The sequence below is a fragment of the Myotis nattereri genome (assembly GCF_964212035.1).
Source record: "Myotis nattereri genome assembly, chromosome: 12".
Classification (NCBI taxonomy): domain Eukaryota; kingdom Metazoa; phylum Chordata; class Mammalia; order Chiroptera; family Vespertilionidae; genus Myotis; species Myotis nattereri.
Window position 1 is genome coordinate 35,569,347 of NC_138087.1, and position 14,823 is coordinate 35,584,169.

At 41.3% G+C, this 14,823-nt stretch overlaps 1 protein-coding gene across 1 annotated transcript in view; it reads left to right on the plus strand.

The window, feature by feature from the left end:
• GLIS3 (GLIS family zinc finger 3) overlaps positions 1-10,742 on the plus strand; it is a gene marked incomplete at both ends in the record, with an annotated part of 431,103 nt that extends 420,361 nt beyond the window's left edge. Inside the window, 2 exons of the mRNA XM_081104158.1 lie at positions 9,301-9,483; positions 10,606-10,742. Of these exons, the coding sequence (XP_080960284.1) occupies positions 9,301-9,483; positions 10,606-10,742 (320 nt within the window). The remainder of the gene's footprint in view (positions 1-9,300; positions 9,484-10,605) is intronic.
• Between the last annotated feature and the right edge of the window lie 4,081 nt (positions 10,743-14,823).

The following is a 14,823-nucleotide window of genomic DNA, read 5'->3' on the forward strand; positions in this document are numbered from 1 at the left end:
AGCTGTTCCTGCAGCTTCCCCATTTATAGACTCTGTATTAAAATGAGGAGACAGTTTCTCCACTCCTAATAGGGAGGAAGCAGAGAGGAGTTCTAGCTAGATAAGACCTGGATGATGTTTATGGCCAAGACCAGGAACCAAGACAAATTGTGGCCATTTCACACATCATTTTATATTTAAGGGTGGTGGATTATGAGAGAGAAATTGCTTAAGAATGGCTTATGCCCTGACCAGTGTGTCTCAGTTGGTTGGAGCATGGTCCTGTGCACTGAAGGTTGTGGGTTTGATTCCTGGTCCAGGCACATACCTAGATTGTAGTTCGATCCTGGTCAGGAGCATACAAGAGGTAACAGATTGATTGATGTTTCTCTCTCACATCAATGTTTCTCTCTCTCTCTCTCTCTCTCCCTCTCTCACTAAAGTAAAATTTAAAAAAAAGAATGGCTTGTGCATTATACAGAATCTATAAATACTTCCAAGCTTTTCATGGTAAAAATGATTTTTGCCATTTATTGAGGACCTACTACATACCAGGGAATGCACTAGATGCTTTTATAAACACTCATGATGTTTTTCACACCCTATGAAATGGATATTTTAAAAGAAAATGAGGCTCAAGAAGGAAAATAATATGTTCAGTGACACACAGTTGGTCAGTGAATCACCCAGGATTCAAACCTAGATTCAAGTTATTCATGCAATGGATAGAAATAAAATAGTAATGAAATCAGAAAATTGGCACACACAAAAAATTCTGAAATGTCCCTGTTTCTATTTTTGAGGGTTTTTAGAATTTTTCAGTGATTAGGTGATTTCATCAGTTGTACTAATTATTTCAGTGCTTTCTTCCCTAAGGAAAATGTTTGTCCTTTATGAATCTGGCCTGTGATTTGGCAGTGAGGGACCTCAACAAAAATGGCAAGATTTTGTTTATGTTGATTTGGTCCATGAGCTTATTAAGCCCTAATCATCTATGTGAACTATGTCACTAAACAGACCAGGGTTTGGCTCCTAGTTCTGAAACTTGGTAGCTGTGAGGGTTTGGGGAAGTTATTTTAACTTTTTGTTTCTTTGTATATAAATTGGGGACAATACTACTTATCTCAAAAACTGGTGTAAGGATGATTTTCTATGTAAAATACAGTCCCTTCTCAGAGCAAATTAGTATTAGTTTTTTTCCTTCTGATAGAATTTTCTTAATGATTGGTATAATAACACTAACAAAAACATTCTTTTAAAATGCTAGAGCAAGGGGACTGCAACTGAGAGAGGTCTGCACTCAGTCGGATGTTAAATGATGACTGTTCTAGTTTTGCCATTTGTTTTAAGATAAACACTAGATCCATGAGTCATTTCAAATTCTAGATATTTGTAAGTATTAAAATGGTTGTATGAATTTTCTACTTTTCTCTTATTTGCATGGTATTATATAAACAAAGTATTGGCTATAATGGCAAGGGATTCAAAAGTTCCCTCTGCTTCCATCTCTTTGTCTATAAAAAGAAAATATTTATGTTAGTCACCTACATAAAAGACAGGAATGTCAGATGGCTACCTAAGAAGAAATCTTAAGTGTTTTCTAATACTAAGGTACCATGTGAGTAGGAAGTGTGTGATTCCAGGACTTTCTCTGAGTATATTTGAATGCAGTTAATCAGGCTAAAAAGATGTAACCCCAGAGACCCTATTCTTGGGGCCTTTAGGAGGTTTACCAACAGATTTACCTGTGTTGTTCTCTTTCATCTCATTGGCTTATGTCGTGGCTTTCAGAAGGTATTCAGAGGGGCTGGCTCAAGAGAGTACAGGGAATCACAAAGAGCCAGAGGGTAGGAGAAGAAGAAATTTGTGAGTCAAGGGAAGTAGGTTCACATGTCTTTTTCTATAAATCCCAATCCCCGGAGCTCTCTGATTTGAGTCCTTCTGTTTATCCCTTGGGCTTATCCATGCCCCTGCACATGCAGCCGTCATGTGGCTGAGGCCAAAAACTCTACACTTTCCAAAGTAACCGACAAAATTATAGTCTCTGCTGAAAAATAGTCATGAAGCTTGTAAATATACATTCTTCCTTCCACTTGGCTAGCAAACAAGTCTACTACCAAGAAGCTTAGGCTCTGTCAGCTCTGCCTCTGCCACTGGTCTCTGCTACCCAGGCACAAACTAGGTGTGCACCCCTCAGCCAAGGCTGGTCCTCAGCAGAGCTGTGAGGTGGCCTCCTAATTATCCCTGCTATCATGGGGCAAGGCCAAACAAAAGGAGCCATGGCCAACACTTCTTAAAAAGTTTTCAGAACACCCAAACTTGTTTCTGTTTCATTGTTTTTTTCCCTTCTTCCTACCTTGAATATATTCTGGAAAGAAAAAAGTTGCATCTCTATAGATTCCTTAAAGAAAATTTCCTTTTTATTGTCATATACAGTATGAAATTGTTATTTGGTTTCTCACTTATATGCTTATCTTTCTTTCTCACCTAAAACATACACTTCAAGAAGACATGTATCATGTTTTATTCATCATTGTGTCTCCAGCACTTGAGTAAATGCTTAGTAAACTGTTGTTGAGTGAATGAAAGCATAAACATAGGAATGCTTGTGTTATTAGAAGAATAGGGGAAAAGAAAAGTGAAGAGTATCATTTACAAAGTGCTAATTCTGTGCCAGGCTCATGCTGGGCATTTACATGCATCATCTATATATATAAAAGGCTAATATGCAAAATGTCCTCTAGGGAGTTCCACTGGGAGACTGGGAGTTTGATCACTTGCTATGATGTGCGCTGACCTCCAGGGGGTAGTGCAGAATGAAGGGAGCCCCTGGCCAGCAACCAGGAAAGGGAGGCCCTGGCCAGCCGCCAAAAGGCCCTGATTGGCTCTGATCGCTGGCCAGGCCTAGGGGCCCTACTTGTGCACGAATTTTGTGTGCCGGGCCTCTAGTCTCTTATAATCCTCTTTAATCTTCACAGTTACACCATGAAGTAGATACTGTGAATACCCCATGTTCTAAAAATACAACAGCAAAGTCAGGCACACACCTTAGTCAGTGTTTCTTCTGAAAGATCAAGGGAATGGTGACTCCTGAGATTTGGGCAGAACATTACAGTGCTTGGCCGGAACCCAGAAACAATGCACTCTGATTCCACAGGGATTGAGGGATTTTCCATCCGAAGATATCAAGGCGTCTTGGGAAGCGAGTGCTCTTAGCATTGTTTCTGAGAACCCTCACAAGGGATCTTGTCAGGCCTGATTGGGCTACGGTCTAGTTGGGGAAGTAGCTAGGGGCAACCTTCCTGATGTTCCACACATGGGCTTTCTGCATCTATATGTGGTCATTATGGTCCCGGCAATGTCTACCTCAGGAAAGGATCAGCCTCGATTCTGGATGTTGTCCATCCAGCACTGTTCTGGTACTCAGAATTTGGTGGTGTTTCCCAGCCTCACCATAAAGGAAAAAATTTTTTGTTTTTCAAAGCCATCTGCTACATAAACAAACCCACTGAGAACACAGCTCCTAACATAGCACTTGACAAGGTCCAGGCTGACGGTATTTCACTCCATCCATGTGAGTATGCAGTTGGGTAGAACCTCTGTTTTGAACATCACAGCTCATGCACTCCTCATAGCAGTGGGTGTGGTGACCTAGCTCCCAATCTGCAGGGATGTGGATGACACGTTCCCTTTTGCTTCTCCTATTTCCAGAAGCAAAAGTGGTTTCTCCAGGAGAGCTGAAATGCCCTGGGAGTTTAGCTTAAACAATGTTCATCAGCCCTCTTGAGGGGTTGAGAGTTGGGTGACCATTATTTACTTATTGATATAGCTTTACTGTAGTACTTCCCAAAGATTGGAGTGCTAAACTTGTAAGGAAAAGACCAATATAATAAAGAGTCTAATATACTTCCTCTCTTTAAGGCCAGGAGTCTAAGAATCATTATATGGTTTTCATTTTCACCCTTGGTGGGTCATGCATTCTTCCTTCAGGAATTTAATCAGAAACATTCCTGAAACAAAGTCTGATAACCCTGGGAATAAAGATTGCCCTAAATCTTTGCTGTGCTGTCCAGTACAGTAGCCAAGAACCACATGTGGCTGTTTAAATTTGAATTAATTAAAATTAAATAAAATGTAAAAGTCAGTTCCTCAGTCCCGCTAGCCATGTCTCCAGTGCTAGGTAGCCACATGCAGCTACTGTATTGGACAGTGAGATAGATAGATCACTTTCATCATCACAGAAAGTCCTATTAGACAATGCTACCTGGAGAATTCCCTTCTGTTATCATAGTTAGTAACACATTCATTTCTCCTGTAAATTTTCCCACTTCCACTTTGCGAAGGAAGTCCACACCCAGATTCATGGGGCTGCTCTATCATCATTAGCAGAAGGAATGACCATGAACTCCTGATCTAATCTATCATCAATGACCAGTGACAAGGAGGAAGGGATTTTAAGAATGAAATTTAATAATATGTGAAGCTCATAGGTAATGTTAGGGGACAAAACAGTATACAAAACAATATGTATAATATTCCAGTTTTGTGTGTATATATCTGGCTATATCTGAATTGTAAAAATAAAGATAATTTTTCCTATATTTGTTTATACTATTCTACATTTTCTAGTTGGTACAATTAATTCCAAATATTTTTATTGTTAGAGAAACAGGTTAGTTTTTAGAAGGAAAAACACACTTCCCAAAATTTACAAGAGGAGGAATGATTCCCCTTGACCCTTAGGAGCTGCAGCTTGGGTAAAATCAGTTTATGTGCACATTCCTCCTCACCCCCACGCCATCCCATCCCCTCCATTCTTGGAGGTAACATACCTTCTGAAATGGGGGAGGGGTGGTTTTTATAACTAAATAGGACACCTAACATTTATTACCAACATAGATGCATAGGTGCATTCTTAACACTATCATAAATGTGTGTTTTCTCACTCCAACTGCATTACCCATCCACAAAGACAAGTTTCATTGGTCTGTCCAACAGTACCTTGATCAGCATTTGATAACTACAATTGACCTACTGACTGACAGATTGGCTGACCTTGCCATTGCTCTTAGGTTTTATGCTCAGAGAATGTGTTAACATCTTTCCTCATTTTGCTTTGGGTCCGAGAGGTAGTGTTTCTTCCAAGTGTACTATGTGAAATCCAACAGCTGGAATACAGGAGCCATTCATAAAAAAAAAAAAAAAAAAGAGTTAGGATTTTTTCTCAGTTTGTGTGTGTGGCAAGACCCTAATAGAATTTTTTAAAATTTCATTAGTTTTATGGAAATAGCACTGGGGAGAGGATATGTTAAAGCTCTTTGATTTGAGTGACCACAGTCATCCACACCAGTGTTTTTGGCATCTGTAGTAACTGGCTTCTTGGAGGGAGGGATTTAATAAAAGAGGATTTTCTTTCCCTGAGTTGGCTGTGAGAGTGATAAAACATGCTTGTGGGGCCATTCTGGTTTTGAATATTTCTCGAGTCAGCCAAGACACCCACATGCAGGAATTACAGTCCACTCTGCCCTCTCACTCAGGTCCAGATGGACAGGGGAAACTAGGAAGCGGAGCCCAGAATGTTGGGCTTACTATTTAACTTTGCCAGGCATATTTCACTGTATCCCAAACCTTTTATACTCTTACACATCAGAACCCTCCAATTAGATTGAAGCCATATGCCATTTCTGCTGTTTCATAGAGGCATGAGAGAAGACTGGCAAGAGAGGATGAATTGGCTTTCACAGAAGACAGGTGAAAGTCTCTATCATGACCTGACACACCTGAATGAATTATTTCCCAATTTGGGGAAATGAGGGAGTTCAGTGAAAAAATGTCATCTCTTCTTGGAAGAGTAATATTACACTAAGGAATGCTATCAGGGAATTTATGGGTGACGAATTTAAGCAGAGCAAGCATAGGGATAAATAGCAAATACTATCTATTTTGCTCAATGAGGAGATACGACATTCTAAGAAACCAACCATGGTGGTACCTGGTCATGTTTTCCTCCTGATGGGCATGCCATGATTGCATGTGCTTGGCCACCAGGCACCCAAAGTCATGGTCAGTTTAAGGAACTCTCAGACCACAAAGCTGCACATCCCAGGTTTTTCAGACCATTCAGACTTGTTGCTGTTTTGAGGCCACACTTGATAAGTGAAGAAATCAGGATGTGTGTCAACTAGTGCAGGATCTGGGAACCAACTTCAGCATGAGGTATATGGCTCAAGTCCTCAGAGGGCTAAGAATGGTCCGGAGAATTCTGCCTGGGAACTGTACATGAGCTGAATGCTCACTGCTGTGCTCATTCTTACATTTTGTTATTGCTGGAGGAGTTATTGCCTTTTTAAAACTTTATTTCTCAACACTTTTTTTATTTTTAAGAACTATATTATTGTGGAATAATTTTACATTTTTATTTTCCTTATTTAGTAAACATACATTGCATAAATTGTGTTATTAAATATATATTACATAAATATCAATCATGTAATTAATTATAATATTAGGTTGTTATATAATATGTAAATATTCATTTAATTTTCATAATCATTCAGTGAGGTGTAGATACTATGTTTATTTCCATTTTACAAATTGGAAAACTAAAACACTGACAGGCTACTTCACCAAGCCTATACAATTAGTAAGCAATTGAGCTAGGATTTGAACCCAGGAAATCTGGCTCCAAAGTATTTGCTTTTCATCACTACTAAAATTCAGAAAAATATAAAGAAAATAAAAGGACAACTATACATATGCTGCCTTGTGGTCTTTCCTATACATAGACTTCCACACCATGGAGCCTAGTCTCTCCATTCAACTTGGTATCTTGGCTTTTTTTCCAGCTGAACCTTATAATAGTCTTTTCACATTATTAAAATTTCCTTATAACTATTATTTTAATGGCTACTTAATATGCCCATCATGTAGATGTACCACTATTTGCTTAACCATTCTCTTATTTTCTATAATGACAACTAGCACTGTGATGACCATCTGTGCAGAATTTCTTTTCTCCTTTGGACTATACTTTTAGGATACATTCTCAGAAGTAAAATTGTCATATCCAAGAGTATGAACACTTTTCAGGTTCTTGATACAGGTTGTCAAATTGTTTTCCAAAAGGTTTATACTCTTTTGCCATGTCTGCAACACTATGCAGAAGTGACTTCTTCACCAGTCTCACTCTGGCACCGAGAATATTTAGGAATCTTTACTAATGTGAGAGGTGGAATATAGTATTTTATCATTGCCTTCATTTTTATTTCTTTGATGGCTAGAGGACTGACAGTTTGTCCATGTTGGCTGACAAATTATATGGGTATTTGAGAGGTCTGTTCAGGTGGTTTGCCTGTGTCTGTCTGTTGAAAGCAAATGGAAATCTTTGAATATCAAAAAGAGAAGAGCCTCATGCCCTCACTCCCACCCCTGGTGTCTGTGTCCATTGGTTAGGCTTATATGCATGCATACAAGTCCTTTGGTTGATCTCTCCCCCTCACCCCTACCCTCCTCTACTGTCCCTCTGAGGTTTGACTATCTGATCATGGGCGTGGGGGGTGGGCAATGTGGGGATAAGAACATATATGTAATAACTTAATAAAGACAAAAATAAATAAAGAGAAGAGCCAATAATTTTCCATTCTTCTCCTGTCCTGACATGGAATTTCTTTAGGTATTTTCCTAGTCTATACTGCTAACATACATTTAATGTTACCCCAAACCTTACGTGGATTTTTTCTTGATTCTATATAAAGTATACAATTGTCTGCTTATAAAGGATATTATTACTAGTATTTTGTTTTCTTCTATGAGTGTACCCTGTGCATAAAACTGCTCTATCCCTGTGTCTTGGATCATAAGCTCCTAGAAGGCCAGCCTATGTCTTACGAGCAGTTCAGCTCATATTCTTTGGTAATGCTCCTAGTAACCATAGAACAGGCCTCCCAGCCAAGGGTAGTATGAACTATCAGAAATGAGAAGAGTTGTGAGCATAATAGGCTGGATATGTCAGTGCTCCCTGGTTGTATTTAAAGAGAGCCAAAAAGAACCCAAATAGCACCTCCCCTACTTGATGATAGGAGCTCAGTTTTCTTTAACCAAACATAAAGTCTTTCCATCCTAAGAAGAGGCAGTTCTAATAAAGGAAGGCACACAGCGCTTGGGCCCAAAGTTCATGGGTTAGGGTTAGGGTTAGGGTTAGGGTTAGGGTTAGTTCTGTGTTCTCTATCATTTAATGTTTGTGGTAGGGACCCTGAGGCACTTCCTCTACTAATCCCTCATTTTTTTCCCACCAAAAACAGAGTAATGGTATTAATAATAACTGACATTTATAAAGCACTGTTAAATGTTATAGATGGGCTTCCTTATCTAATGACTTGCTTAATTTTCACAATAGCCCACTGACATAGACAGTGACATTCATGTTCTATTTTTAAGGAGACAATGACATGGAGTTTATAACAGAACTGCAACTCTCCCTTCAGTAAAGTATCGAATGATGATTTCATTACTTATTTTTTAAAGCATACTGTAATCCAAGAAAGTAATCCATTAGCCTAAAAGGAAGCAAAGAGGAAAAAGGAAAAGGAAGGTGTGGAAGATTATAGAAAAGGACCACATAGGATCCCAAAGAAAACTCCATTAAGTGACCAAAAAAATTGAGAGAAGTGAAACATGATTAGCAAAATGTTGATGATTATTTTAAAATATTAAGAAATATTTCCACACATTTCTTCATTATACTGTTTGTTCAGTTTTCCCATTTGTTGCAAAGATCAACAACAATAATAGCTGAGTAAATTGCAGTTATCTAACTGTGGAATGCCATGTACCTATTCACAATAATGAGGAAGATATAAACATGTATGAATTTATCTGTTACAAGGACAAGTGAATGACTAGATCTCTGTTGCCTTTTAAAAAAAACATTCTTCAGATTTTTACTGTGAAAATCATAGTATAGGATAAAGGAAGGTTATCCTATCCCAAACTCTAGCCTGGGAAGGAATGTCCTCTGAAGGTCAGGCCTTCAGGGTCCAGGACTCTCTGGATAGTTTAGAGAAAGTAAGATGCCTTCTAGTTTCAGGTACCAGAGCAGCAATAAAAAATTCATAAGCCAACAAACTTTGAAAGCCCCTGAAGGTGGAAGAGCTTCTGTCCAAATGGTACATTCCAGATGCTTACTTAGAAAGTTTTACAGGTGAGCTTAAAAGTTAAAAGCATTTTGTCATATGAATCTAGGCTGAGTGAGGGTCTAGCTGGGTTGGAATGATCTTTGGAAGTTGGGCCTGACAGTAGCTCAATGCTGTGCTTGCATTTCAGGATTTTATGGGCAGCTGCAGACATTCTGCCCCCCACACTACCCTGACTCCCAGAGGACCATGCCACCCAGCAGCTCCTGCAGTGCGGTGCCTTCCTTCGAGGACTACTTGGTCCCCACGTCCATGGGCCAGGCTGGTTTTGATGTTTTCCACAGAGCCTTCTCAACTCACTCGGGCATTACAGGTGTGTTGGAGTCTGACTTCAGAACTTGGGCAGACTGGCAGGAGAGACCAGTTGGGTTTCCTGTGACTGGCTGGGCTAGACTTTACACTGCACATGGCTGCATCAAATACTGTTGAATCCACCTCTGAAATGTCTCTCCTCTTCACCATCCTCTCCGGCCCCACTTCCACTACCCTAGTCCAGGTACCATTGTGTCTCTCCAAGACAACGCAGACAGCCTTCCAATGAATCTCCCTGCATCAACTCCTGTCTTTACCATTCTGCCTTCATGCTTCCGTATACTTCCCAAAATGAAGGATAAAATATATAATTTTTCTGCTCAAATACCTTCATTCCCAGTTGCCTAGAGAATAATGTCCACTCTTTTTTAAAAAATTTATCTTTATTGTTGAAAGTATTACAGATGTCCCCCCTTTTTCCCCCCTTGATCTCCTCCAGCCAACCCCTGCCCCCTTCCCAGGCCTTCACCACACTATTGTATGTCCATGGGTTATGCATATATGCATACAAGTTCTTTGGTTAATTTCACCCTACCCCCACTTCCCCACTCCCTCCCTTCCCTCTGAGATTTATCAGTCTGTTCCATGTTTCTATGTCTCTGGGTCTATTTCGTTCATCGGTTTATTTCGTTCATTAGATTCCTCATATGAGTGAGATCTCTCAGCATGCCATTCAAAGTGCCCATGAGTTAGGCCTGATTAGACTTTCCAGAACTCCCTCACATATGTCTCCTGACATGTTCTGCATCTCAGCTTTGCCACCACACTTGGCCCCACATTTCCCTCCCTCTCTCTCTTTGCTTCCTGTTTCCTCCTTCTGGAATGTTATTTTTTTAAAACCTCCCCTCCTGTAAGAATCCCATCCTTGACTCAACTTTAAGATTACCTTTTTTTGAGACAACCCTCACCCTTCCCCAGAACACTTCACTTTTACTAATACTCGGCTCATACTTTGTGCCAAGACTTATATTGGCCATCTGTCTGCACCCCAGACTTCTCTTCCACCTAGGTGCCTGAGGACAGAGACCTGCTAATGGGGCTAGGTCAGCATGGTGGCTCATTGGACCCCGGTGGGCGTGGCGAGGTGAGGCAGGTGTTGACTCTTGTGTTTCTTCTCTTCCAGTGTACGATTTGCCTTCGGGTTCCTCAAGCCTCTTGGGAGAGTCTCTTCTCAGTGGGCCTGAAGACACCACATTCTTGCAGATCAGTGCTGTGGACCGCTGTCCTAGCCAGCTCTCCTCTGTCTACACGGAAGGGTAACAGCTACCGCTCCACTGGCCTCCACTACCACTGGCATCCGGAACTTTTTGTTGCTTGCCACCTATTGTGTTCATACCCTCACAGACTGCATGGAAAGGGTGGCGACCGAGTCAGTGGTGTCTGCGAAGTCACAGATGTGTCCTGGAAGGCAGGGCTGATGGTCAGAGCTGGGCTTTATGGAAATGTTTTTATTTGCTCCTTGTTCTCTCTGTGTTTGCTGGTGACCAGCAGGATTGTCTTTTCAAAGGGAATTTAGACTCTTTCTCTCCCAGATACCTGTTTCCTCCTGGCTGTCAACCCTCAGAGGACACAGATGAAGTGATGTGCATGTGAAAATGTAGTTTGGGGACTGCCCTCTCTGAAAACCCTAAATAGAGAAGGACAATGCAAATTGCCAGAAGCACAGAGAAGTGCCCCCCACCCCCGTGCTCCTCTCACTCACTGCTGGCCAACGCTTAGCCAGGCACACAGGAACCCCAGACTTGCAGCACAGGGGGATCCCCAGGGCTCAGCATCAGCCAGCCTTCCAGTGAGTTGGCTGCCTCTCTTCCTCTCCTCTTCGATATCCCCATGCTAACCAATTGCTTTTCAGTGTTTCTTCAAAAGCAAAGTGAGGAGGTTCTGTTAAGTACAGGCCCTTGAAAGGCACTACAACTTGTTTTATATTCCAAAAACCTTAGTTCCTTCATTTTAAAGACTTGTAATTTACATCTACTTTAAAAGGAAAAAAAAATATTTAGAAGTCTGTTCTTTGGATGCAAACTATTTTAATCACCCCAACTACATACATTTTGCCACAGCTATGTGGCTCTGCCTGGCCCACCTCACAGCACCTGTGAGCACTCCTGGAATGTTAGTTTTGTATATAGCAACGGCTACCTGAGGGAAACAGGGTGAGCACACCCTCTTCCCAGTGCTGTAGCAGGAACCGTAGCAGGTTAGCTGTTCGGCAACCCAGCTCCACCTCAGAGACCTTGTTCAAAGTAAAAGGTCACACGACTGGTTCACTCATTGCTTCTGCTCTGGTGCTCTGCCCAGAGACATGCTAGATGTGAGCACAGGGACTCACTGAGTTATGTCCCTAGGTTTTCTCAGAAAACCAAACTAGAGATGCCCTATGTCGTTACTTTGCACAGCCTTTGCCCTCCTCCCTCAGGATATCTGCCATCTGTCTGTCTCTCCCCTGTGCTTCTCTCTCTCTATTTGCATTGTTCTCACCCTCTCCCTGACTGTGGTTCAGACATGCCCACCACCATCATTATCTGACCATCAACTGTTAGCAAGGTCTGGCCACAGGAAGGTTAAGGAGACAGTTCTGGAAAGGTGGGCAGAAGAAGGCAACCCTTTTTTCTGAAACTCTGGTTTGAGAGCACTTGGCCATTTGATATGAAGCCTGAAGAGGAAGCCATTTCCTGTGGCACCTTTACAAAGATCCTGAGTCTGATGGCCTAGGCTATAATCATGAGCCCAGTCCCAGATACCCAGTAAATTTGGATATTTCAGTACTGTCACATTTCATGCTTTCTTTTTTCTCTTTTAAAAAATGTTTTCTGAACAACAAAGAAACAATGCTGTTTGTCAAACAGAAATAATTACAATCTTCAGTGAGATAAGTACACAGTGTGGTATCAGACTTGGGACCTGGGGACAGGTGTATCCTGACAGGTGGGTCCTCCCAGTCCAGCTGCCAGTCAATAGTATTCGGCCTGCTGTTGGACTTCATTCAAACATGTGGTAGGATGAGCTGAGTACAGCACCAAGCATGGGTCTGTTTTCACAGTGCACCTGGTCAGTCTAGTTCTCTGACCAATGAGCTCTGATCTGAGAAAAGCCATCGTGCAGATGCCTAACTCTGCAGACGGGTTATTCACTTGAGAAACGCCTGTTCTACTTCATGAGAGGATGCCTGTTGGGCTCCCTTTCCAGATGAGCCCTCAGACTGCAGGACAAGTATCCTCCTCCTTGCAGACTTGGTGGGTTGTGTCCCTTGGCGGAAGCAAGGACACACGCATCCTAACACTGGCATCCCTCCTGTGTCCTTTGTCACACTCTGGAAAGAAAGGAAAGCTTCTCAGAGAGACAGTCTATTCATTCTTAATATTGAAGCCTTTATGAGGAACTCAAAATACATATTATTTTTGTGATGAGGAGGAAAAAGATTTGAAAGGCAAGGTGGTTATTGCAGCTGATGTTGTCACCCCTGCCTGTGGCTTTATATAATTTAAAGTTGAAACGGGGAAGGAAGACAAAGCCGGAAGCTGAGCCTCAGAAACCATGGATGCCATCTTCTTTGGCTGGAGGGGATGCTCCTATGCCAGTCTGTCTCACCGTGGCTTCAGGGTGGTCCTGCCCCTCTCATGCTTCACTGTGGCTGGATGGAGCTAGGGCGAGCCAGGCTGCAGTAGCACCTGTAGGGCCTCCTTCCTCAGTAGAAATTGGGCCAGCCCCTCAGGAGGCATTCCTGTTAGCAGAGGGCATGCAGTAAGCAGGCCCAGGCTGCCTGCAGTGCTGAGAGCCCTTCCAGGACCCTCTGTGTTTCCTGATGGTGCAGGTCTGAGCTTATGGCCTCAGGACAGGACACTCAGGTTCTGGCTAGACTCCGCATTCTGTCCTTAGATCCCAGAATCACATCTGACCTTAAAATGTGTTGCTTGCTTGCTTTCACATTGCACAGGATTTATATATGCTTTCATTATAATGTTCGTAGCAGTAAAAATGGAATGTTCAAAAATTTACTATCTTCCACTTCTTGACCTTTTTAGTCTTGACATGTAACCATTTTCATTAACATCCAAACAGAGATTGTCATTACCCTTTTTTTTTTTTAAGTAAAAACCGGTGCCTAGGAAAATACAGGCAGCCCAAAGCTAATTACCCTCTTACATAAAAAGAAGAAATCAGTATGCCTAGAGTCATTTAATTTGCTGCATTGTCTTCATTCCCTAAAGGGACTGCATCAAAGTGTCAGTTGTAATTCAGCCTTGGATAAGCTGTTAAGTATTATTTAAATATTTACTCTCCGGTGGGGTCCTTTTCCCATGTCTCCCCCAAATTACATAGGCTATTTTAAAACGGACAGTAGGTCTTCAGTGGCTCTCAGCAGTGTCCACTGGTGGAACTGAGTGTTGGTTTGTTCTGGGGCTTTCGCATTTCCAGCTGTTAAGCACATTCATGTGCCAGAATGGAGGTAAATGTTCATCTCCCTGTCCAGGAACCTCGACTGTTCAGTTGCCTCAAAGTATTGGGAATAGTGATTGTAAACAATTTAATTATTTGGTGTTTTATTGGACTGTTTGACCATGTCATTTTATAGCAGCGTTTTTTAATGGCACTTTTTGTTGGTGGTGTGGAATTTCTGCGGTTACTTTTTTTTTTTTTTTTTTTTTTGCAACGGATAAAGCAAAAACATCACACCACTCATTGGAGAAATAGTGAGTGTAAAAAAGAAGAGATTTATTTTGTACGGACAGCAGAGCATCCTGTGTAATGTTGCTGACATACAGCACTTTGGGGGGAAAAAGTGGAAATCTGTTTTCCATAAATCACACAGACTCTTGTATATAGTTATATACACTCACATAGAGAAATGAGCTGCATATATCATACTGGATATGGGGCCGATCTTACTCTAAGGGCACATCTGGTGCTTATTGTCATAAATCTTTTAAAGAATTAGGTACACTTTTTTTCTATTAATATGTATAGTTTTGTGATTTGTCACAGTTATGTTTCATATAATCATAAGTTATTTTGTCTTGTTTCATGAAGTCCTTTTCTATGTCAAAAGTAAAATGAAGGTTTTGTGCACTTGGTACCGAATAAAACTGGAAATGGAGGCTATGCCCACCGCTTGAAACCCTCCCTCAGCATGTCATTCCAAAACACAATGGCAACAACTGCTTTTTGTTTGTTTGTTTTATTATTTTGTTTTGTTTTACCATCAGCCTCCTTTATATTGAGATGGTAATTATAATTAAAAGCAGCTGGTGGGAGAGGGCGTGTCCAAGGCCAGCTTTAAAATGCTGCATTGCTCTGGGCCAGAGCTGCAGCCTGGATTTAATTATAGATATGAGGACGGAAT